This window comes from Culicoides brevitarsis, chromosome 3, assembly GCF_036172545.1.
Source record: "Culicoides brevitarsis isolate CSIRO-B50_1 chromosome 3, AGI_CSIRO_Cbre_v1, whole genome shotgun sequence".
Classification (NCBI taxonomy): domain Eukaryota; kingdom Metazoa; phylum Arthropoda; class Insecta; order Diptera; family Ceratopogonidae; genus Culicoides; species Culicoides brevitarsis.
In genome coordinates this window covers 22,394,781-22,420,836 of record NC_087087.1, presented here as the reverse complement: position 1 = coordinate 22,420,836, position 26,056 = coordinate 22,394,781, and the positions used below count along the sequence as shown (strand labels likewise).

The 26,056-nt window shown below is 31.1% G+C and overlaps 1 protein-coding gene across 3 annotated transcripts in view; it reads right to left on the bottom strand.

The window, feature by feature from the left end:
- The window catches only part of LOC134834085 (frequenin-2), a 32,799-nt gene extending 8,869 nt beyond the window's left edge, over positions 1-23,930 (bottom strand). For 2 of the 3 annotated variants that reach the window (XM_063848627.1, XM_063848625.1), the window contains exons 1-2: positions 23,889-23,930; positions 2,472-3,332 (exon numbers count right to left, since the gene is read on the bottom strand). In XM_063848627.1, coding sequence (XP_063704697.1) covers positions 2,472-2,535 — 64 coding nt within the window. In that variant the 5' untranslated portion in view covers positions 2,536-3,332; positions 23,889-23,930. Of the gene's footprint in view, positions 1-2,471; positions 3,333-23,883 lie in introns of all 3 variants that reach the window. The other variant, XM_063848626.1, reaches the window with a different exon arrangement.
- Between the last annotated feature and the right edge of the window lie 2,126 nt (positions 23,931-26,056).

Genomic DNA, 26,056 nt, shown 5'->3' with positions numbered 1-26,056 from the left:
AAAAAGAATTCACTTGAGGTGCTGCTCTTTTGTCTTACACCCAATCGAAAAATGTGAAACTTTGTGTTTTTTGTGTTCAAAAGACAAAACTTGGTCTTTATTATGTTATGAAGAACCTGAGCACCTAAAGTTTTTCATAACCGCATCGCCTGACTCTATTAGTTGGCATGTATCGTATTTAGGTAGCTGACAAAACGTAAGCATATTTAAATAATTTATGAATAATGTTTCATGTGTGTTCAACAAAGTTTAACGCTTGTGATCAAAAGAAACATAAAAAGCCATATGAACGCGTGTTTTGTGAATATATAATGAGAAGAAGTCGCTTTATCAAAAGAACGTTACGTTACGTAAGAGAGTCTTCTTGATGAAAAAAGAAGCAAGGTACCTACTGACTTTCATAAACGAATAAAATCGTTGCAATAAATGGAAAAACCCTGATTTATTTATAGCGTTTTGCCTCATTATTATTTATGCGAAACTTTTCGGCAAACAAAGCAAATAATGATATAATGAGGTAGTTCGACGCTATCTTTCCGCTTCATACGAAGAAAAGTAATAATTATTCGAAAATTGCTTGCTTGCAACCGCGTCCTTGATTCAATCAATGGGCACCAACCCTACACGTCGAGCAAGAAACGTCGAGAGAAATGAAAGAAAAAACAGTCGTTGATTGGTATCAGTAACGCTCATAAAGTTACACGCTAATTTAAATAAAACAACCATTATCTTAAAAGAAAGAACGAACGAAAGACGCAAGTAAGTGCTTTTTATACTTTTTTCGATAATGTACTTTTTAGTACCAAAGTGTTGGTATTAACTTTTTTCACGATGCTGATTATTCTGATGTTGATAACACACAATCGCATGGTAAAAGTTCTTTTTTTTAATGAAATGAGTAATAAAAAGGATTTCTAATTTTAAGTCAGCAAACAATTTTCGTTTGAGATTTTCCTTCTGGAGTTTACTAAAGTTGAATTTTAGCGGTAATGTTATTTTAAATTTTCTAAACTTTGTGATTTTTCTTAATTTTCAGGATTTTCTTGAATATTCTAGCCTAAATATTATAGAGTGAGCTTAGTCCAGTAGTTATCGAATCGTAAAGAGCATAAGGTCGTCGGTTCGAGGCTCAAAACCATGAAAATTTTGCTTAAAATTTACTGAGATCTTTTAGTAACTCTTTGGGATCATTTGGGAGGGCTGAGTGAATTTTGAGTGCGCCTACTTGGGATGACAGACAAAAAGCTAAGACCCATTCCCCGATGCTTAATGAGGAAGCTTGTGATTCCACAGTATGAAGTACAATGAAGTACCTCGAGAGACCGCGGTGCGAGCCATTATCACCTCCATCTTCAATCAATCTCACCTGTTTGTCGTTTATGTATCGGTTGAGCCCTAAACTAAATATTTCATAAAAGTTAAATTTAGAAAAAAAAACAACATTAATAGAAAAACATGCCGAATCTGGGCTTGAATCAAAGTTCACATCAACATATCCTTCAATGTAGAGTTCATGCCCGACCTTCGTTGCCGGCATCTAACAAGCTATCCAATCTCATTCTTTCTTTTTTTCGTGTTAATGAAAGATAAACATTTCTTGATTGTTGTACATTTTTCTACAAACACTTTTACAATTTTCTTCCATTTTTAATGTTTTGCTTTCATTACATTTTGTTCCCGCACTTGCTTTGCCTTTACAAAACACTTTTTTTTCATGCCACTCACTCCTCGTTTTTCTTTTCTTTTGATTTCACTTAATGAACTTACACGCACATTCTGTTTGTTCTTTTATTTTATTTTATTATCTTTTTTTTTCCTTTTTTTCTATCGACAAATGCACATCGCACTTCTGTTTGTCGCTATCATCATTTGGTGTCATTATCGTGCCTCGTTTTCCATTAAAACAAATATTTACTGATCATCGACCAGGAAAATTAGACTTTGATTACAAACGAACAAAGTGGGTCACGCTTTATTTTATCAAAAGAGCTTTTTATTGACGTCAATGATGATTTTTTGTCAAAAAAAAAGTTTCATTAAAATTTTTCATGGGAGTTTTCAATGAGTTTCGTCGTAGATTGAGTCAAATGATAGTTTAAAAAGTGTCCAAAACGTTGTTTAAATGTACTTTTAAGCACTTTATGTCCATCTCTACACATATTCCGGAAAATGAATGGTTGAACGTGGTTAAATATTCATGTCGAGCCTAGATGAAAATGGCAAAACTTTGCTTATTGTGTGTCGGTGTAGTGAAAGTATTTGAAGGAATTTTATAGAAAAGAGCATCATTTGTTACAATAGAGGTGTTGTGGAAGGAAATTGAACCCAAAGCCATTACTTGTGTAGTTTTTATTCAAATAAACTTTAAATTTTTAAGCTCTAAAGTTTAATTTAAAAAAAAATCAGATTAAATATTGTAAAATGTCCTTTTCAATGAAGGACAAGAGCGTTTAAAATAAAGAGATACTTACAGTATGTGTCTGTTGTCAGCCGATCAATTGTGTCCTGCTTTAGTTTCGAATTCTTTTTACCCATGATGATAATGTGTGATGTCCCTCTTTATCCTCTTTTCTATGTGAAAACCGCACACACACACAACTTTCCACGTCTAGACGAGTCTTTGACGATTTTAATTTATCACGTTTCTCGTAGCTGATAAAATTTGTTCGTTCGAGAGAAAATGTGCGGTAAAAGTGTTTTTCTTTTTTTTTATATTTTATTTAAATTTATACAGTCTCACATAAATTTCTGCCGAGTAGTCGAGGCATTCGCAATTACATTATGATGATTATATTACACAACTTTTATTATTATAACGTTGTTCGTGTTCGGTCGACTGTCTCACACTCGTTCGTTTGCTCTCTCTATTATTTTATTGTGCTTCTCCTTTGTCTCCCGCAATCATGAAGACGACAGCGACGACGACGACGACGATAATAATAATATAATGAAAAAGGAGAAATGAAATCTACAAAAAATATGTGTGTGTGTGTGAGAGAGAGCTGTGATTATCTGTGGGATTCGTGTGAAAGACAAAATCCCAGCTGAATTATTTAAATTTTTAGCATATTTTACATTCTTTTCTCATTTTCTCTTCAAACACTTTTGGTCTTGTTTTCTTTTCTGCAAGCGCGGAATTTTTCTTGTCTCCTCTATTTTTTATGTGGTATATGAAACATTCGTTATTATGTAACAACGTTCCTTCCTTCACTTTGTTTTCCTATCTTTTTTCACATTTATGTTTATTTATTGTGTTTTTTTTCACTATTCACTTGTTTTTATGCGTCTTTCGTTTATTTATTTTATTTTATTTTTTTTTTTGCTGATCAACCCTATGAATAAATACACAATCACTCTTATTATTGCTCTTATCTTGATGATTTAATACCAGAAGTTGCTATTCTCTGTCTCTATTATAAACCGAAATAAATACATATAATAAAGAAAGAGAATTGTTTTTTTTTCTTTCACTCCGAATGACGACGATGACGATGCCGACGACTGCAATATCTGTAAAGAAATAAATAACAAAAGAATTAGAAAGGGTCTTAATGGATTTAGAAATAATGTTCCAAGTGTAACTTGAAGGCTTAGTGATTTTCAGAAAAGTCGCTTAAAACAAATTTTTTTTTAACTATGAGAATTCAAGAGATTTCACTGGAAAAATTACATTCGTCTTACTAAATTTTATTTTATCAAAATTTTTAATCAATTTCAGATTAAAAAAATTTTTTTTTAAATTCGAGTCTGTCCAGTTTCTAATTTTAACATCCCAAAATTGAGAAAATTTATCAAAAATTACGATTAAATCAGGTTTCACAATTTTTTTTAATTAAAATATTTAATGCTTACAAAAAAAAAATGTTTTTATATATTTTTTTTCTTTTTCTAGTTTTCAAACTTCAAAAAAAAGAGACGATGTAAAATTTCATATACGAACATACATGTTGTGATTCTAAAGTCTTAAATTTGTCACCAACATATTGATAGCTTATGCCAATTTTGACACTTAATCTGTAAAATATTTGAAAATCAATCACTTTTTGATCCCTCAACGCAAAAATAAAAAAAAAATACCTGACTCATCACTCTTCCAATTGCGTTTCTTTGCCTTTTATCTTTTATTGATTCAAAAGATCGTTATTTATCATGCAATTACCATATTTTTTTTTTGAAGCACCCCACGATGCCGCCATGTGAAAATAATAATCAATATATTAGGCGCGCACGAGGCGCGATTTGTATTCAATTCACAGAAAAAATTGATAGAACACATTCGTAAAAAAGACGCGAAGTTCTTACATTTTTGGTGGTTTCTCTTTCGCCTAACACACTTAATGTTGCTACGTAAATACGGTGGATTAGGAGATGTACTTGTCATACACTTGAACTCTCGCAAAATTTATTTGATATTATTCTATTTGGATTTTCTCAGATTACACAACACACACACATATAGGGGGAAGTGGGGCCAAATCATAACTGGGGTTACTTCATAAATTGCTTTTTCGCCTATTTACAAAGGACGAATCAAAAAAAGTTGTTCTACAAAAGCCGCACACAATACATTCAAAGCAAAGTGGGATAAAATACAAAATTTATTTGATATTATTCTATTTGGATTTTCTCAGATTACACAACACACACACATATACTGAGTTACTTTGTTCAGTTAGACGGTAATGTGGGCGACTGGCAAACAATGTCAAACTTTATTTTCTTTTTGTTTCAAAAACAAAAAAAAAATGTTCATGATGATGCTGATTTTTGATAGCACCGACATTTATTGGATTTCATAACGTTTTCTCGGACTTTGTCGTACAGTTATGACATCTTTCTTATTGAATAACACTGGGAGCAATGCTACAATAATCATAACACATCCTCCATGATAAGCAGTTTCAGGTCATGAACATCGTTTCAATGTTGTCGCCTCACTCTAGTACATACAAGAAATTTGAAGACACAAAGAAAATTATCTCAAAGTTTTTTTTTTTCGTCGTTCGTTGAGAAAATGACGACGAAGGAAAAATATGAAAAATAAAAATAATATTGTCGACCATAAAATTCTAGATTTCTGTCGTAAGATACGAGACAAAACAACAATATTACGAAGGAGTGAAGAAAAAGAAGATAAGACGGCAGAAAAAAAAATTCAATTATGAAACAACGACCCACAACATTTAATGAACAACAGTTCCTTGTTTTGTAATTTTTATTTATTTACGGCAAAGAAGACATTAAACAGACTTGTTTTTTCCTCAAGTTTGGGGATTATCATCGGATATACACGCGAAGGAGGCGCCTTTCTTCCCAATTTTTTTTTGTTGTTACAAGATATTATTGGTGGAAACGTCTGGTATCTTGTTCATTCCATTAAGAAAATTAATAAAACTCAAGCCATATTTTCACCTCCTCACTCTAGATTTTATTCCCGTAACATAAATCATCCTTGCACACATAAATCTCATTCTTTATCTTTCACAGCAAAAATGTATCTGAGCTAGATATTTAACTTTTAAGGTGCACTAAAAGTGCAACCAAATATTTATGTTCAAGATTTTAACAACCAACAAATCTCCACATCATCATAAATGCAAATAATAAAATTTCTCTCTGATTTTTTTTTGTGGTATTTTACTCAGTTTTTAGTAAATTTGTAAACGAAGTGAAAGATACAAACATTTGACATGGTAGTTTATAACTTTTAATTGAATTAGAAAAAGTTTGACGTAAAATTTAATTACACCAAATTTGTTTGTCTTTTAACATCATTCGGTGGTGGTGTTAAAAAAAAACTTTTATGACTAACTCTTTTTCTTATTACTGAATAAATGAAAAATTTCTATCTATTTAAGTTGATTTTACAAAAATAAAAAAAATCTTACATTTAAATTTAATTTATTTTGAAACAAGGAAAATTCCTGAAAAATTAACATGAAAAAAAATTCAAAGGAATATTTTTATATTTAATTCAGGTGAATAGACTCAAGTTGGCAAAATAGTTGAGAAAATTTTGTTTAATTTTTTTTACTAAATATTTTAACACGAGAACAGTTTTCAGTGTAAATGTTGCAAGTAATTGAATCAAATATCTCTTGCCATCACCAAGTTACAATTTCATTCAATATTTATAATTCAATCAATTTAAGGTTCCCTTAATAAAAAACGCTTCAACGGTGTTTTGGAATTTCAACAATGTTTTGAAGAAGAAAAAAAAATTTGACCAAAAATCAAAGTACTTTTAAATTTTTTCCAAACTTGTATTTGCCTCCGAAAAAAAGGTGTAAAATAAAATAAATAGAGACAAACTAAAAAAAATAAAAATGGAAAAGACTTTTGCACGCTATCTTTTTCACGAACAAAACTAAACGTTTGGTGCTATTATTTTTATTGTTTTCCTGCGTTGTGGATGGCAAAAATAAATTGAGGTAAAACATGAACAACAAGAAAGAAAGAAAAAAAAAATACGAAAACCAAATATAAACGTCACCCTTTTAACCTTCAATATTTGCTTTGGCTCCTTGACTTTTACCACTGTTTGCCAGCGTTGCGAGTGTGTTGACTTGACATTTAAACGAAAGAAAATTTCCTTCTCTTTTAATTAAAGACTTCGCGTCGGAAACTATTATTTTTGGGGCGCAAATTGTTTCTTTTGTCTGTCACGTGTGTTGTTTTTTTTCTTTTTCACTTCGTGATGATTAATAATCCTTTGTTATCCATCATTATCGGATTACCTTGGATGACGTCGTCGCTGAGAGAGAGCGAGCCAATTTATTTTATGCCTATTTTTATTATGAAGTTAATTTCCTTTTGTACCAGCAATTTTTATTATTCATATTATTTTTCTCTAGAATTCACGACAACATTGTCCTGATTAATAAAATGTCAATCGATAAATCAGCTTTATTGATTACTTATTGCCTACTTATTATTATACTTTGTGTGTATGTGCGTCATTCACGGCGACTGGAGTCGTTGATTAATAGTGCGAGTTATTGCCGGTGATGAAAGGAGAGCAAAAATAATTGCGTGTATTAGAACAATGTTGTTGTTGTTGTTCTATATTGGAGGACATCGATCAAAAAAAATAATAATGTATTGACTTTCATCGAACAAAAAGATGGTCAAGCAAGAAGTTTAATTGGATATTTTCCATTTAATTTAACAATCTTGATCGAAATTTCAGGTCTAGTTTGTCAGACATTTTGTTATAAAAAAAAAACACTATGAATAAAAGTCCTTTCAGCTGCCTACAATAACAAAGCTGAACAAAACTGTAATATTATTATTACATTAGCAAACCTTTCTTTTCATTTCCCTTCCTTTTAAATTATAATCTCGCTTACAATACGAAACCTAAATGGAAAAATTTCTGTTATTGTTGCCGACTTTCATAATAAAAATAATTATCTATAAATGCTCACTCAACTTTTCCAATTAAAAGAAGATTTATACAATTAAGCCGAAGCAGAATAAGAACTCTTGGTTTCGATGGCGTTACGGTTACCAATTTCATTATTTATTACAGTCGGCCGTGTTTTGCAAAGTAAATTCTAATTTCGACCGTCAAGCTTAATTTAACTACATAAAAATGTTTTTTGTTGCATAACCTCCAACTTATTATTCGAAGAATTTTTCTGAGAAAATTAAATTCATAATAAATAAAATTGTTGTTATAAAAATTTTTCCTGTCTAAAAGCTACAGTAAAAAAAAATTAAAACTATTTCTTTCACGACTTTCTAAGGCAAAAAAAATATCACGAAATCTGAGACAAAGGGAGAAAATAATGAGAAAAAAAAAATTAATTGGAAATTATTTTTTCTGCATGAATATTTTTTCCTTCCATGGCATAACAATTTTAAGTAAAATAATACCTTTTTTGTTTTCAGATGATAAAAAAAGAGAGAAAGAAAGAAACTCTCTCTTATAATAAATTCATGGACCGTAAATGATGCGTTTCTTTCGACAAAACTTTGTAGCAAGGTAGATTTTGAAATCCGTAGCGGATGTAATAAGGAGCAATTTATAATAATTATTGTACGAGAGAAATTCAGGTCAGTAAGCATTTAGATTTGTTTTTTACCTGCGTGTTGTCGCTTGTTCATATGTATATTTTCATTTGACTCGAGAGACAGAGGAAAGAGGAATTCATTGGCTATACCCTTTTTAATTGGTTATTTTTGGAATTCCTTTCATCACACATGTGCCAGAATTGCAATCAAATATTTGATTGAACGAAAATTGAATGAGAGCAGTCCAACAAAATCAATCACGGTGATTTTTTTCATTTACACAAAAATAAAGAAGTTTCTTAACTTCAATAAATATTTCATCTTTCAGAGAAATAGATAAAAATTAGTGTGTCCAAAAGCTCGAGCTTTTTGAGGCTCGAGCTTCAAGCTTTTTTTGACGTCAGGCTCGAGCTTCAAGCTCAAGCTTCAAGCTTTTATACAGTTATACAGAATAACAACTTTTTCTCAATTTTCTTTTAATTTTTCGCATAGTTTGATCGAAAATACCTATTTAATTGAAATTAAAAATAAAAATATTTAAAAATTTTTGAAGCAAATTTGTGAAAATTGGAAAATAATTTAAATTGAAATTTAGAAAAGTTTGTTAAAAAATTTTTTTTAAAATTTTCATTTTTAAAGAATTAGCCTAAAGAAAAAAAATTTTAAAAAATATTAAAATATTAAAGAGTATTAAATGACTTGAAAATTTTAAAAAATTTAGTCAGATATCAAAAAAAATTTAAAATTACTTAACTGAAATTTAATTAATTTAAAAATACTTAAAAAAATAAATAAAATAAAATTAAATAAAAATAAAAATTAAAATTAAATTAAATTAATTAAATTTTAATGAAATTAATTAAAAATTACAAATATACGATTAATTAATTAATAATTTATTTAAATAAAAGTCATTGCCTCTAAAAATATACATTAATTCAATAAATTTCAAACTATTTTTAATCAATTTTACAACAAAAAACTCTTATTTCTCTAAAAAATTTGAAGGCTTGAAGCTCGAAAAGCTCGATGATCAAAGGCTCGAGCTTCAAGCCTGACTTTAGGCTCGAGCTTCAAGCAAGCAAGCTCAAGCTTTGGACACACTAATAAAAATTTCTTAAAATCTAACCACGTGACTTGAAAATTTTTCAAACCCACCACAACAAATATTTACTTCAGCTTTAAATAATATTCTTGTCATTTCAATTTATTTTCTTAAATTATTTCGGAATTTTTGGAAACTGATTTCCAACCAGAAAAAGAAATTTCTGTCAATTCGAAACAAAAACTTTTCACAGCATGCGAGTGAAATCTAGTTTCCTGTTGTTTGTTATGTACTAGAACAAAAATGTGCAACGATATCGATTTTATACGTCGTTATCCAAGACCATGTTTAACTTGTGTTTTAGTGCAATGGTGCAATTGAGAAAAATGTTTCTATAGCTGTTGAAATCTAACAAAAAAAAATATAACGTCGATAATTGAATGAATGCATCACTGGGGAATTTTTACTATATTTCTCACATATTGAATCTGATTTGGATTGAAAATTTTTGTTAGCGTTGCAGTTTCCCCCCTCATTGCATGCACATCGTTGTTAATCACCAAGGAATTTTTATTGTGGTGCGTCAACGAGTTCTCTTTGCCGAATTAAAAGCCGCTTAAAAAAAAGAAGAAAAAAAACAGTAAATTAAAATGTTGAGTGAATTAAAGAAGGAGACGAACATTTTATGACTCTTCTCCACCCTTTTGTGACTTAACTATGTGACTCAATGTTGTGCGGGAATCCTATTATCCCATCGTCGTCGTAGTCGTTTCATAAACTTTTATAGTACTTTAGAAAAAAAATGTTTGAACGAACAAGCGAGTGTACAACAACTGAGTAAATGCATAAAATACAAGTGTTTAAAATTTAATGTTGATAGCTATCTCTTCGTATATATTCTTCGCATTTGTAAAGGCAACGAGACATCTGAAAATGTTGTGTTGCACATAGTATTTACCATTGTTATTATTTAAGTATTAAAATGTGTGAATATTTTAGCAATGCCTAGTTGACTAAAACACGTTTTTTTATCCGTTATCTAGGTTTCTATTCTGATATCACTATTTTTCCGGGAACAACAATACACCAGACGTTTGCACTTTGACAAAATAATGCAAGAAAATTTTAAAAGTTTTACAACTCAGTTAAGGTGATAAAACTATTCACGTGCAGTACACGTGACACGACACGAAAAAGTTTTCTTGTAAGAAGAAATTTTAGACTCTTCCTTTTTCTTTATTTATAAAGCGGCAATTTATTTAATGGAATTAAAGCAATTAAAAGTGTTCACTGTTATGTTGACATTTTTGAGAAAAGCTCTTTAAAAAAAATAAAAATTAAAGTATCGTAAACGAAAATATTTGCGAGAAAGTTCGGATGCTTTAAAATATTTTAGTTCTTAAAATTTCATCATTTAAATTAAAATTTTAAATTTTTGTCAAAATAAAATTCTCTTCTCGCAATTTTTTTAGTTTTGAGACATGTACATTTTGAGCAGAAAAATTTTTAGTCAAGCAAGTGCATTCACGCGTTAACATATTTGCCTAAAACTAAATTTCTAAACTTATTTGAATCAAATTACCCGACATTTCCGATGAAATTTATGGTTTGGAATCGATTAAAGTGTCACTTCAAAACGTCACTTTATAGAAAATTTAATTACACTCTTTTGATTAATTTCTCTTTCATCATTGATTAATTCTTTTAATTAATTTTAAGGCTCATGTTTTCATTTGTGGGAAACAAAAATTTTAAAACTTTTTACCATACATTTAATTCGTAAGCTTCCTCGTGTCAATAAATGAACAAGTAGCACTGAAATGTATTTTATTTACTTTTCTTAAGCAAGTTTGTTGTGTTTTTTTTTAACAAAAACATGTAAATTGTAAACGAAAATCCACAATTGTTCTTCCAGGCATATTCCTCATAAATATAAGATGTAGAAACAAATCTGATTTACCGAAAAAGTGATGGGGGGCTTAATCAAATCTCGCGTTATATGGTTGAGCGGTGGATAAAAAACGCGTCTATAAAAGGGGAAGTCACGATGATGAGACTCGTATCTAGAAGAAAACAAAAAGTTTCGTAATTTTTTTTTTTTGTTTGAGGATGCTCAAAACAATTTTTCTTTCCAATGATGTTTACTCAAAGAGACTGCTGAATGAACGTCAATGATGAATTTCTAAACTTTTTACAAGAAAATAAAAAGAAATTTTTCACAAGATTAATGAACGCACATTTTATGACGGAGTACAAAAGAGAGAGCGAAGACAAAAAGTCAAGACATTGCAAACAAAAAGCAATATAAACATGTGAGTGTGTATCTTAAAATAATAAAAAAAAGAGAAGAATCCAGTTGAAAGAGGGAGGAATTTGATAAGCTTGAATTATTATGATAATCCTTTTCAAATAAGTTTTTTATCTCGCATACGTGAGTCCCTTCGTGTTTGGTTTTGTTAAAATCTAGGATTTTGTCAAATGGGTTTCGGTAATTTGAGTGATGGTTTGAGGATTTTTTTTTTTCAAGGTCAATGATTTTGAACTTTGATTGTGCAAAATGTAGTTGTAGTTGCTAAAAATTGGACTACAAGTGAACTAAAAATAAATAGAGATATTTAAAAGGTAGTTTTATATAACTACAAAATTTTCTTATCAAACACAAACATCTTGCGATTCGACCATAGATTTGCTGAATAAATTTAAATTGCGAATAAATAAGTTTCTCTTGCTCCGCAATAAAATTATAGTGCTTAGAGCAAGAAAGTTTCTCTTCGAATGGTTTATTTATCGTAACCAACGAGAGAAAGTGAAGCAAAATCCAATTAAAACAAATATTTGGCAGATATATCCGATAAATTTCTTTTTGGATAATCAAAAATGGGTTAAAATAATCCTCTCTATAATTGCAAAACTTTTCAATATTTAGGTCACGTTTAACGTGTTCACAGCATGTTGCTTGTCTATCATTTCACTTGTATCAATAAAATCTTTCTATGGGCGATTTTCCTGTTTTTCCTATCGCACAGGAATAAACAAAAATTCCGTTCGTTAACGAAACAACAAAAAGTAATAAAAAAATGGCATGGCATTGACACACGCGAAAGTTACGTCATCATATTTCGTTCTTCCAAAGTAAAAAAAAAAGTGAACCGGAAATTAAAATGAAACTTTTTAGGTACGTCATTTTCTTATGTTCACGACTCATTGCGTATATTAAAACCATCCATCAATCGGCGAGTGAGTGATGAACCACCCGTCTCCGTCGATAATTAATATAATCTCATTAAAATGTGATTTGAGTGCGTTGAAGCGTTAGCAGCAGCGCGTTCGTTTGACAAAATATACATAGAACAGATGATGCCGCCACAGTTACCATTAAAGTGATATGATGGATTTAGTTGTCATTAACCGAAAAAAAATGCCGTATGCAAAAATTGTTGCATATGTGAGTTGTGATGTAACAAAACAAAATGAACAGAGAGGAAAAATAAAAGGCTTCCGACAATAAAAAAAGACATGCGCGTAAATCCTTGAACACGGAACTATTTATATCGCATGTAGATGAATGAAATAACATAAAAACAAAAGGAATGCTTCACAGCTCACACACCGAGAGAAACAAGACGAGGACGTTGATTGTACAAGACAAGAAATGCAGCAACAACGAAACTAACATCAGCAGCATTTTGTTCTTATTTCCATTGAGTTGAATGGCAAAGCATGTGTTGTTAATGCATGTACATAACGCTCCGATAGCAATATACAAAAGGAGATAAGGAAGATATGGAGCAGTAGGACTAGTAAGGACACGAGCAACTACTTAAGCGTCTTTCACAACAATGTTCAAGTCTCCAAGTTTGTTGAGTATAAAAAGTTGTGTTGAAATTTCGTAGATTTAATATTTTTTTTTAATTTCTAGCAACTGACAAAAAATTGACAACCACCACCAAGTTTGCTATCTACAAAACACTCATTTTACTAGTCTGAAACCTGGCTAACACCCAAGAACGATGAACACCTGCAAATCTTCTTTGAACGCAAAATTATCAGAACAATATTAATGGATAAGCTGGATAAGCGCCGAGGTATGGGTCTTAGCTTTTTACCTGTCATCCCAAGCAGTCGCCCTCAAAATTCACTCAGAAGATCTTAGTAAGTTTTAAGCACGATTGGAGTCAGAAAAGTTTTTCATGATTTGGAGTCTCGAACCGACGACCTTACGCTCATCAGTCCGATACGCTAACCACTGTACTAAGCTGATTTGCCTGAGCTGCTATATACAGATCCAGATAGCAACATATAGGTCACCATGATGTTAGACGACCCAAAGCAAGATACTAAATTGACTGCGTCCAAACTTCAAGAAAATCTAAACGTGTTAAAATATCAACAACTGGTATGCAAATTAGCATTTCGAATGAAATGACATTCTTCGATAGACCAATGCTAATTCAACCAAATAAAAAGGAAGTACGTGTAGATAATATCTTTCGAAAAAAATTGTTGGAGTTGTCTTTGGAAGCTATACACTAAAATAAAAAAAGACGGACACTATATGGACAAAAAATATAACAACTTTTTAAAAATTTCCTCGAAATGCGAAAAAAAAATACTCTCGAAACAAAAGCTAGAAAAAAAGACGTGTTTTGAGTACCGAGTACGTTGCGGAAATACAAGTTTGTAGATCAGTCCATAAAAATACCGTTTTATCACACACACACACGCACTCTAATTTAGAGTGAATTTGCTGTTCTTCAAATGAAAAGAGATTGTCCGAAGGCAAAATTTCCGCAAACGTTGCTGATGAGCGGCAACTAACAGAAAAAAAGGTTAAAAAGGATTGCAACATTGAGGAAATATTACACACGTCTGAAAAAATCATATGTACCTATATCGATGCTTTCTACCACCTTTTTGCTTGCGGTACTGATGATGCTTGGTTTAAGGGTCGCATAATAAATCTCGTAATAATTCCATATTATCAGCCCTTTTGAACGCTCTCTTCCTTCTCCATTTAGCTTGATATGTAATAAGCGTCAATAGTCAAGTAACGATAAAATCTGGGTTCATTTCGCATTTAAACATCCACTTCTCGCACATATAAAGAAATCCATTTCAATTCAAAAACGCAGACAAAGCAACGACCCTGCGGCGGCGGCATCTTAAATACCCAGCTACTGGTCGACCGTAACTTTTACACTAAATCATGGAAGTCTCCTGATTTTCTCATTATACTTTTTTGTGTGCTTTATAAAAAAGTTTTTAAAATTAAAATTTTGAACAACAACAACAACGTAAAATTTATTGCTTGCATCTCTTTTTTTTTTGGCAGCAAAGTTTCTCGAGTGCTGCTGGAGAAGTGCAAGCAATAAATAATCACAAGTTTGGACGTACTTTTTTGTTGCCACTTTGGATTTCTTGATTGTGAAAACTTTGCAACTCTTTTTTTTGTGTTGTTGTAAGTCATGTGAGTATGGCAATTGTTTTAATCTTAACATTTATGATCTTTTTTTTAAGAAAAAGTTTTGGGTTATATTTGTGCTAGTACTTGAAAAGAAAAATTTAAAAGGTCAACTTTCTTGCGTCATTAACTGCGGACTCGGTAACAAAACCGTAATTAAATGAGATAAACTACCATTTTAAGGGCCAATTTAAAATAAATTTTCGATCTCTTCATTGAATGCATGTTCAAAAGCTCTTACGATCAAGTTTTAAACGACACCGCATATACAGATAATTTTCAGTTGTCAAGGGAGTCATTATCTATTTATTTTACTTTTATTGTGCTTCACAACAACACGATGACTGAAATCCGTACGAAAAAAAAATGAATAAATTGTTGATACAATCAGTAATTATTCATTTTAATGGGAGGCTTGGTAGCGCGAAAATCAATGACGTTATCAATGAATGAATATGAAAAAAGTTTTAATCCACTTAATGCTGCCTTGCGTTAAAAATATCGCATAGACACTCACGTGAGACCTTGAACTGGATTCGTGGGTGATTTAACAGAAATCAAATGATACGGAACGTGTGAGTGAGAGCGAAGGAAGAAGGAATGGCGGAAGGACAAAGGAAGACGGAACAAAAGGAAGCACCTAAATTGACGTTACACATGCACATTCAAGGTGATTTTACAAGGAATACGAGGAGTGTCATTTATTTTTGAACAAAAAATGAAATCGAAATTTCCGAGCTCTTGAAAAAACAACATTCTTACATAATGTTGTAACAAACCATATGCCAGTAATCCTTCATAAGGGACACAAATTGATGCGTAATGCTATTATGATGTCATTTGTGTCTTGCATACATTTTGTCGCCGCACCGGAGATCTGAAAATTTTCGGTCTTTTGTTATGTGCGAGTGTAGTTTCAGCTAATAGTCCAAAATGTTTGCACACAAAAGGAGGATATTTCACATTAATACTAATAACACCACAGAGTATCATCATCTAGCAAAACGAGTTTTGCTTCCCAAATTACCCAGAAACGAACCATTATTCTTGTGAAAATAAATATTAATATGGGAAACGGTTTTTGTGTTGGTCGTTTCAACAAAAGTTTCCACTTTAAACATTTTGCAGCGTGCCCGAGGACACCGTGGATTAGCTCAGTGATAGCGCGCGCGTTGAATTAAATGGTTTATTGTTGTAACAAGATGCGTTTCATCTGAATTTAATGTCATTTTATGAGTTACAATGATGTAGGAGGCGCTCTTGTTTACTTATTTAATTAAAATGTTTTATTGTTGCGAGTGTTGGGATGCGAGCGTTGTTGACTCAAGCTTTGATTAATGGAGCGAGAATTATTTGGTGCCAGAGGAAAAGGGTTGAATTAGCATTAATTTTGAGTAAATAACCCTTGTTGTTTGTTAGTTATGGTGCTTTTGCGGTCATTTGAGCTCTAATGAATAGTTAACTGGTTCAAAAGAGTCAGAAAGTCCAACAACCTCAAAAGTAGGTTTAAATAGATTTTTTTAAATCATGAGGTTTTAATTTTTTTAACCACATTTTTTTTTAAACCACGTGGTTCGCTAAATTTTTTAAACATAAGTGCTAAAATTTTTTCCTCACCTGAGAAATTTTCTAACTATATGATTTAATAAATTGTGTAAAAATTAGTTTTGATTTTTTCCTAATGTAGTAAAAAAAAATTCGCAGTCTATTGTTAAAAAATCATCTTTTAAACAGACGACACATTTCCTTAACCCCAAATTAATCATCTCACAAGTTTGATTAAAATTCATGAAAATTTTGCCATAAAATGACAAATGTTGCGTTTTCCATCGTCTTCCAAAATTTACGACACATCACATCGTCTCGGCAAACAAACATGTCAGACCAAACGAACGGAAGACACATCGACCGAAGTTAAATTTATGAGACAGTCAAAAATTCATAGCTATCTTACAATGAAATTTCGCATGAAAAATTGGTCTATTTTACTGCAGATATTTATATGCTATAAAGAAAATCTAGCTCACGCCCATTGAAGCGTAAAAAATTGTTTGAGTCACGTGTGTATTTGTGTGTGTGTGTGCATAAAAGTTTTTCCCTTTTTCTGTCAAAAAAAAAAAAAAAAAACGTGACTTCAAAATTGTGGAGAACAAGAAAATAGTTGTTGACTCTTATATTTGTTGTAGAAAGATTATTGCAGATGAGAGCGTAGCTTATTGATTGACGTCCATTCTGTTCCTTCATGTTTTTTTTCTCGCACATGTCTAACAGTGTGTCGTACCCAATAAAAAATATATCGAGTCAAATTTTGAAATGTCGATACGTGACATATTTTCATGTTTATTCCATGCCGAAACCAATGATGAAACGACAAAAATATTGATCGTGAACGGAATTCGTATCGGTTTTTTAGTCACTTTTTAGAAAAGATTAAAAGTGGAGACGTCTGGTATATTCCATTCATTCATTCGAAAAAAAAATTCTAACTGTCAAAAATGTACAATAAATTCTTCTTTTCACCAATTTTTGCTCCACTGAACATTAAATTATCTTCGTTTCCTGCCATTATTTCGATTTTCGTTTCGTTATGTGTGTGTGTTTTTTTCGCTGCAAATCCATCCAATGAACGAAGGTGTTGAAATTCAATTTTAACTTGATCAGAATACAAAAGTGCCCATTATCATGTTTTTTCGGGTTTCGTCGGTTTGGCAAACTAATGGCGATAAGAGAAACGACTTGGCGGTATTAAAGACGAAGCAACGCCACGAACTTAATGAATTATTGATTTCGTCGAGCTTGATTCCCAAATCGAATTGATTTATTTTGTGTTTTAGCATAAAGTAGGTGGGTCATAAATTTATGATAAAAAAAACATCTCGAAATATTTAAATAATTTTTCATAAATAAAATTTTTAGATTAATTGTAAAATTATTTTTGAAAAATTTATCCTTTAACGTTTCGAGCTTAAAGTTTTCATGAACTACCCTCGGATCGACATAAAAAATCAAGTAACGAATTGTGAATTGCCAATCAAATAAAACATGAATGAAGAATTTATTACGAACGGAGATATTTCCATATATATTCTTGAGAGACACTAAAATTGGATTAAACGTCTCCGTCCTTTGTCTTCGAATGATTCAATTTATAAAAGAAAAAAATACGTATTAAAAGTAATAATTCATCTTTTCCTTGTTTTTTCAGTACTTGGCTGCCGTAACGTTAAATGTTGACATTAAGCCACCACATTATTCACCCTTTTTCTCTATTTCTTTATCAGCGTTTAGAACACGAGCAAATAGCAACAACGAAAGAAAATGTAAAATATTAAAATTTAGTGTCGTTTCCTTTTGTGTCGTCGCATAAACAGTAATGCTAAGATGTTTGCAAGAGTAAAGATAAGAAAAAAGCGAAACAATTTTACAACAAAAATGATTTGTGTCTTCTCGTTAAAAAAGGTGTTCTTGATACGACAACTTCGTTACAATATAGCTAACCTGATGGCGTGTTTTTTCAAAAAAATTTTTTTAGGAGATAATGAGTTTTTTTGGCACCAAATCTCATGACTTGAGAAGTTTTTTTCACTATTTTAATTGAAAAATCAATCATTTTTTGGCAACTGACATTCATTAGTGACAACTTTAAACAAAATTCTCTAATGACTCACTTTTTGTTTCAAAAAGTACCGAAACGCTGTCATTCTCGGCAATAAAATCTGTCATATTAGTTGTCTTTATCTCGCACCTTTCTCAGAATTGATTTCTTCTTTGCTTGGGTCTTATTCCAAGGGGACATGTTGTTACTTTAAAAGTGTCAGAAAAGGGTTGACGACGGGATTTCATAATTTTCTCGATGTCAAACACCTAATTTACTTACATTTTAAAGGTTGTCGCTTACACCCGTCAGCAAACAACTTACTTAATAAAATGATCAAGTAAAAGTTCTGCAACCACAAACTTTAAAATTTAAACACAGAATATTACTACTCGAGCTGTATCAAACTATTTGACGACAACTTTTTCAAACAAGTTTAATTAGATTATAAAATGTAGAAAAACCGCAAATGAATGCAGAATTCAATGAGAACCAGATATCTCGATGCATTCCCAGCATTCAATTAGTGTCACTGTCAATCACATAACGATGGAGTTCTCTTATTGTCTCGAAGATTAAATGTGATTTCATTTGAAATAGCTGACTCAACTGCGGGGACGAAAAAAGTTTCTGACAGAAACTCAACATTTTGTGGTATGTATTTTTTTTAGACCTAATAAATTATTTCGTCAACCATATAATATCAAATAGATGGATTTCAGCAGTTCATAATAAATAACTAGAATTAAGAATTAAATTGTGAATTGCAATAGCAACCCCAGTCTTTACAAGACAAAAATTTGTAATGATAAAAAATTAATGGGAAAATAAAGCTAAAAGGTAGAGAGAGATGAATAAAACGGAGCTCTTCTCAGTCTATGGCTGCTAAATCAGTATTCCATGATCAAAGATGATGTTAAAGCTCTGGTTGCGCTTTTGTCCGTAAAGAAAGAAATTTACAGTAGTATCAAAGAGATTTTTCAATTAGATAAAAATAAAAGTTTGGCAGATAATATGATAATATCATAATATGACTTTTCAGGAGTATTTTGAAGATTGCGCAGTTTATTGAGGTTGTTCATATAAATGAAGGACAAATTGAAGCTTTTATCGTAGTTTTGCGAATTGCTATATGATCAATGCTTTCAGTGGCAAAACTTTTTTAGGTGGTGTTTGATATACTTGGCTTACAAGTTGATCTTTTACCAGTACCTACGTTATGATTGCTGCACATACTTTAAGGACTATCCTGCAAATTTTGTGCAGCTTGTATGAATCTGCGGCTAACCGTAGATGATACTTACCGCCGGCAGAATTATCAATGATACGAACTTTTGAAATGTTCCATGCAATTTGTTGTTCAACTTGTTTCTCAAATACATAACTGACAGGTGAAACAACATTGTATAGCGCTTCTGCTTTGTCCGCCCATGGAATGGAACCACTAACTGACTGCAAAACAGATGCTCTAGCTATAGAGTAGAGGCGGATTAACCACAATGAAGCACTCAATTGAGAATATTTTATTATTAGTTTCTCGTAAATTCCCCCATAAAATTTTAATTGGATTGCCATAAAGCTAAATTTTCATTGATTATTTCGTCTATATGAGAACATTAAAGCAACAATAAAGCTTGGAAATTTCAGTCGTTCACATGGCTCATAAGAGATGATTAGAAACAAAACCTTGTTTATCGATTGAAACAATTCCGCATTTCACCCACATTTCAATTATTCCATTTATGTAGTTCGGAATATCATGTCAAGTGTATGCTACATAAAAGCAAAGAAACCACATTCTTTCCCCTTTTCATTTCTCCAATTGAACTGTCACCACATTTCCAAACCACATTCATTTGTGCTTTTCTCATGGTTTGTGCATAAATTTTCGATTCAGTAGTCAAAAAGATCTTAGACTTGAATACAACTTTTTTTTAAAAAAATTCGAAGCAATGTGTTTTTTCAGTTAATAATTCAAGCTGCATTCTAATTGTTTTCATATGAAAACAGTTTAAAACACTACCACATGGAACAGTAAATATCGGAACGACTGGACGAGACATGGAAAATTGTTTAAATTATTTAACAAATTGATTGGCAATGTGTTACAAAATACGTTCCCCTTTCTAGTTTTCTTTTGTTCCTGCCATGCACACATGATGAAACACAAAACAAAACATTATTTATTGTTCAGTGTTTTGCTATAAATTTCTCTCTTTGCAGGATTTAGATGGAAAATAATTATTATTCAGCAGTGTCGTCGTCATCATCATCAGCAACAACCACACAGCAACAAAAAATGTCTCATTTTAATGCATTTTGAATGGAAAATATAGGATGTGTGGGGATCAAGGTAAAGCCACTACGCCACACATAAAATATAAATTTAAACAATAAAATCCAAAAAAAAGGACAAGTGGATTACGGAATCCACTCACATGTGTGTGTCATTGTGCATCTGTGTCAGCCACTAAAAAAACAGGATTTATGTTTAAAACCGTTTAAGGAACGCACAACGGCGACATTTGATATGGTGAAAAACAATCGGAATGGCATTGGGATTTAATATTTATGGAAAAATTTAGATGTTTTTAATGTTTGTTGGTTAGACGAGTGATGAATTTAGGCTTGTTCGCAAAAAAATAAATTTAAAAAATTTAAAAATAACAATATGTTGAAAAAAGTAGGTTTTTGTTAAAAACAAAAATACGAAGAAAATAATATGGATTCAACATTTACAAAAAGAGCATCAATAGAATCGCCATAAATCAATCTTTGGAATTAATGAAACATTAGCTAATGAACAACTTGTTTTTGATATTTGTAACATCAAAGCAGTCCTTGGCCTTTTTATGTTTCTTGCAAAAATTTTCCGTAACGCACACACAATTTTCCAATCCATTTCAATCCAAGAAAAAAGGCCATAAGAAAAAAGAAAATGGTAAAAAACATTTTTTTTTTTGGCATCAGATCGACTTCGACTTAAGCAAAGAATATTTCAAAAGGTATAAACGTAACACGTGATATATACTAGACTTGAGAGTAGAACGCCTTCTGCTTTCATTAAAAGTCTAATAATGCTTTGGTCATATATCTCTCACACAGGGGACACACACGACCGACGACGATGTTGAGGGACAACATAGTAAATGTTTGTTTTTCTCTGCTCACTAAAAAAAAAAGTTACGTAACACATTGAACACGAAAAAATGTTTCTTTTTTGGCTTCGATGGTGTATTAGCTACCCAGCTATATTTTGTAACATCCTTTCACCATATCGCATAGCAAATTTTCTACAGCCGTGTATGCAAATAATGTATAGACAAGGTAAACATTTTCCCAGGCAAATAAATTTATTAGAGAGAGTTGGATATTTTTTTGGCACACAACTTTTTTTTTTGCTGGAGATATTTTCGTGCTGTTCCTATATTATGATAATAATAATAATAGACCGTAACATACGACATGCTTTGGAAAAATATCGAGGGTAGAAATGGAAAAAGGTGTTTTGTTTGTTTTTTCCGTTAGTTATTCGGCCGGTTGGGTTAATTGGAAAGGACTTTGGGGACAGTGGCAACGCTTGCTTTCTAAATTGTCGCTGTTTCACACTGTTTCGCTTTATTTAAAAAAAAAAAATTCAAAATTTAAATAAATTAAGACTTACCTTTTAAGCTTTTGTCAGTCCACTTTGTGATATTTTTTTTCCAGTAAAAAGGGAAAAATTAATTAAAATTTTTTTAAGCCCTTTTTCTTTTGACAACAGTCTCGGCGTGCCCTTTTATGAACATTTTCATTCAAATATTTGTCTTTTTTATAAGTTTTCTTCTTAACTTTTGTGCCTTATTTACCTTTACAAAACTTTTATCAACTTTTCTCATAAATAGTTCTGCCGTCAATCATTTCATGACAAAAGTTTGACCACAAGATTCTTTCGTTTGTTTGTTTTTTCGTTTCTCGCGTTTATCAAAATCTTTATTTATTCATTTTTATTTGTTTGCCAAAAAAATAAAATCAACAGCAAAAAATTTTATGAATATTTAAACATTGTTTGTCATGTTTTTTTTTTCAAAAATCTAACTAGTGTTTATTAAAAATTTTATTAGTTGTTAAAAAATCTCATATTTTTTTCTCATTGAGGATTTAAATGTAGATGGAAAAGTCATGTTTTAAGTCATTTTTTTTTTGATGAAGGAACAAACACACATTTTTCTGACAGAAATTTTTATGTTTTTTTAAGAGCCAGCGAGTCGTAAAGTGAAAATGAAAGTGATCAATAAATTTTTTTATAATGATTTTTTTACGAAGGTCTTTAAAATTCGATCTTTAATGAAGAAAAAAATAAAGTGGGCGATAAATTTGGCTCACGCCTCTCTCCAGCAATATTTCATGACAAGACATGCCAGCAAAGTGCGTGAGTTGACATAGAAAATGACACATACACACTAACACTCACAAGGAAAAGTTTTAAACAATAAATTAACACGACGACAAAAACAGTTGTTACACACCCTTCTTGTAAATCATTTATATTTCACGTCAAGCTAATATATGTCACTTTCATCATCATCATCATTTTCACTTCTTTTTTTTTTGCTTTACTCTTTTGTTTGTTCACATTGTTTCGTAATTTTTTCCGTGTGTGTGTGTGACAAATTTATTTTGGTGTTTTTTTAACAATTTTGTGCCGTGTCTCCTATTTTTTCTCAATTTGTGCTTCGTTCATGATGAGGAAGGAATTAAATTGTGTATCACTTACACCTGTTTTTGACTTTTATGTATATTTTCTATTGTTCTAAAAAAACGTAAATTTTTATTGGCAAATATTTACTCTCGTTTTTTGTCTCTGGTACCTTAGGCAATAAAAAGGAAGCACGCTTTAAAAATATAAAAAAAATTAAATATTAAGGCCAAATAAAATTTTTTTGCTCAAAATTCATTGAGCTAAAAAATAATTTTAAATCTAAAAAAAATTTCTTTTTTACTTAATTGATAAAATTTTTGAAAAAAAATATTTCACGTCAAAAAATTAGTGAAAATTTTATTTTATAATTTTGATATTTATTTTTTGTTTTATTTTTTTATTTATAGAAAATAAATCTATAAATTTAGATTTTTCTGCGATAAGTCAAAAATTTAAATTCATTCAAAATTATGCCTAAAATAATTTTTTTCTCAAGAAATATTATCCATAGATAAATTTCACTTAAAATATGATTTTCATGATTGTGAACCTTCCAAGAAACGTTAAAATGTTAATCTAAAGACTTTCTCGAGAGATTAACGTCCTTCACTTTTTAATCTTCTTGTCGCGCTGTATTTGTCATTTTATTTATTTATTAAGTCCTTTTTCATTTCTTAAACTTTTTTTTATCTTTTGGGCACACATTTGTATGAAATCCTTTTTATTTTATGATCTCCACAGCACAAAAAAATGAGAAGATATTTTTTATTTGCACTCGGTAATAAAAGGGACGCAGCACTTGTAAATCCATATTTGGAATGCGTGTCACGTTGCTGTTGTTATACACTTTATCTACGTCAATCAAAGTTAACGCGAACAAATTAATGCTACACAAGGGCTGCAGCAAGGATTATCCTTATAATGTCCTTCTTCGTAGATAGTCGTCGTCACCATCTTCGTCGTCGATGACAAATTTTTGTCATTTATTATTTTTTTTTTATCATCATTATTATTAGTTTTTTTTTCGGTATATGAATATATAACTAATAATAACAATAATAATAATGCTAGTTATTACACAATACATTACTTGAATGTGGAACCAACGAATGAGGTACAACAACGATGAACGCTCGTAACATACTAAATTGTGTAAGAGAGCTTTCTCTGGTGTTCGCTTGACATGCTGTCCTTCACTCACTCCCTCCTCGTGTCGTATGTGTGTGTGTGTCAGCAGCAAGGATTTTCTCTCTAGGACGTTCAATGTGTAGCGAGAGAGAAAATACACGTACAATATGCGTACAATGTACGGGAAAAATAGGATGAAAGGGAAACTTGAGTAACCGAAAAAAGCTTTTCCTCGCAATGAGTTCCTACTACAGTGAGACAAAATTCCCCTCTCGTACCTTTGGCATGGTTTAAAACGGCTTTAAAGGTTATCGTGTCACGGTCCTAGAACTTCACTCATTTAATCCATATTCACATCAATTTTTTTTCGTTAATAATCCTTCTCGCTGCCGTTATACTTTATGACTTGATAATAAAAATTATGCACAGAACAGGTGGTTATTAAACGGATTATTATTATCATTAAACTCTTTCTATCCGGAGTAAAATATTTTATGGTTTAATTAAAAAAATGAAAATCGCGCGCGTTTTTTCAAAATATTTTAATAAAAGTCCTTTGATTTGCGTGGAAAGCAGCAATTATCGGTAATTTTTACCTTTTATGATTTTTATTCAGCTTCATTCAAAAAGTAGGTCATAAATGTTTATATTTATTAAAAAAAGAATGCATTCCAATTTGTTACATATTTGCATTCAAATTAATTTTCTTCGCAGAAGGTCAGTGCATTGTTCATGCAAATTATAAAGAAAAAAAAAGTAAACGATAGGCAGAGACAGCCAGAGTTCAAGTATTTTTGTAGTGCAATGTAAATTAATCACTCTGTTTTCAACATAATTGTTTTATTGTGTTGATGATTTGCAACGAAGGGAAGCACAAATAACACAAAAAAAATTTTTTCTTCTCAAACAACCAGGAAAGGAAATTTTGCACTAGAAGTACTTGTTTCGGTTTGTTAAATAATTTACATCCAATTAAATAAAAAATGTTACTGAATATTTGAACTTATAAATTTTTATATTTTTTTGTCATTCTGTGAATGGAGACGCCCAGTCTCCACTAAGAAATGAAAAAAAAATCTGTTTGCCATAAATTCAATTCATGAACTAAATTACGCTCACGTACAGTGTTGTGATTGTTTTAATGTTGCAATAAATTAAATACAAAATAAAATATGCAAGTATCCTGCACGCATTCAGGAAATAACATTTATGAGAATAAATCATCCATCATGTGTGAGAAAAAAAAATCGTTTAGGTTCAAAAAAAAGGCCATTAAACCTTTTTCCTTCGCGAATTGAAAAATTAGAACAAATAAAGAAGTTGGAATACAGAAAACGGTGGCACTAAAATAACACGTTATAAGCACGTAATATTTGTTCATTTTTTCTCTTCTCTTTTTTTTTAGAAAAGGCTTAATAACAACACAAAATAGAGTTACAACAATGCAGGTGTGTTTGAGTTATCCAGAAACAGTAAAAAGAGACATTTAGCACTTCTTGTGTGCAACCAAGTTACTACACAATGGAAAACGATGCAAAAAATTGTTACAGCAGCGTTGTTAAGATAAGCAAAATTGCTTTAAAAATTGCATGTTACACCATTATTGTGGATTCTTTCTTCGTCATGCTTCGTTGCTGCCTTCAAAGAACCACCGGGCGTCCTCTTTCACATTACCACTTAACTAAAATAGCACGAGCACAAGTACACATTAGCGTTTATTAGTCATTTGAAACTATTAAAAGAAGGCACGTTGTGACATTAAAATTGCTCCCGATCTTAATATGAGGTTGGATTATGTTGGATGTAGTAATTGAAGTGCATTTACCTTTTAACCGCAGCTCGAGTGAATTTGCACGTTCAAATGCTCTCTCTGTTATTATCATTTTCGAATTAAACGTGATGCAACGGGGAATTATTTACAGGAGGTTGGTTCGTGTTACGTGACAGTCAGACTTTTCGGGGCTTAACTTAAGGAATTTTTTTCATCGAATTAGGTTTGAGGTTGTATCAGCTTGGTTCAAAGATCCATTGAATTGGCACTTAAGCTCTTCATATACCAGCCTACCAGTTTCATCCCTTCATATACAGAAATCTCGTTTGCTTCTTTGTCATCTTCATTTCATCTCTAGT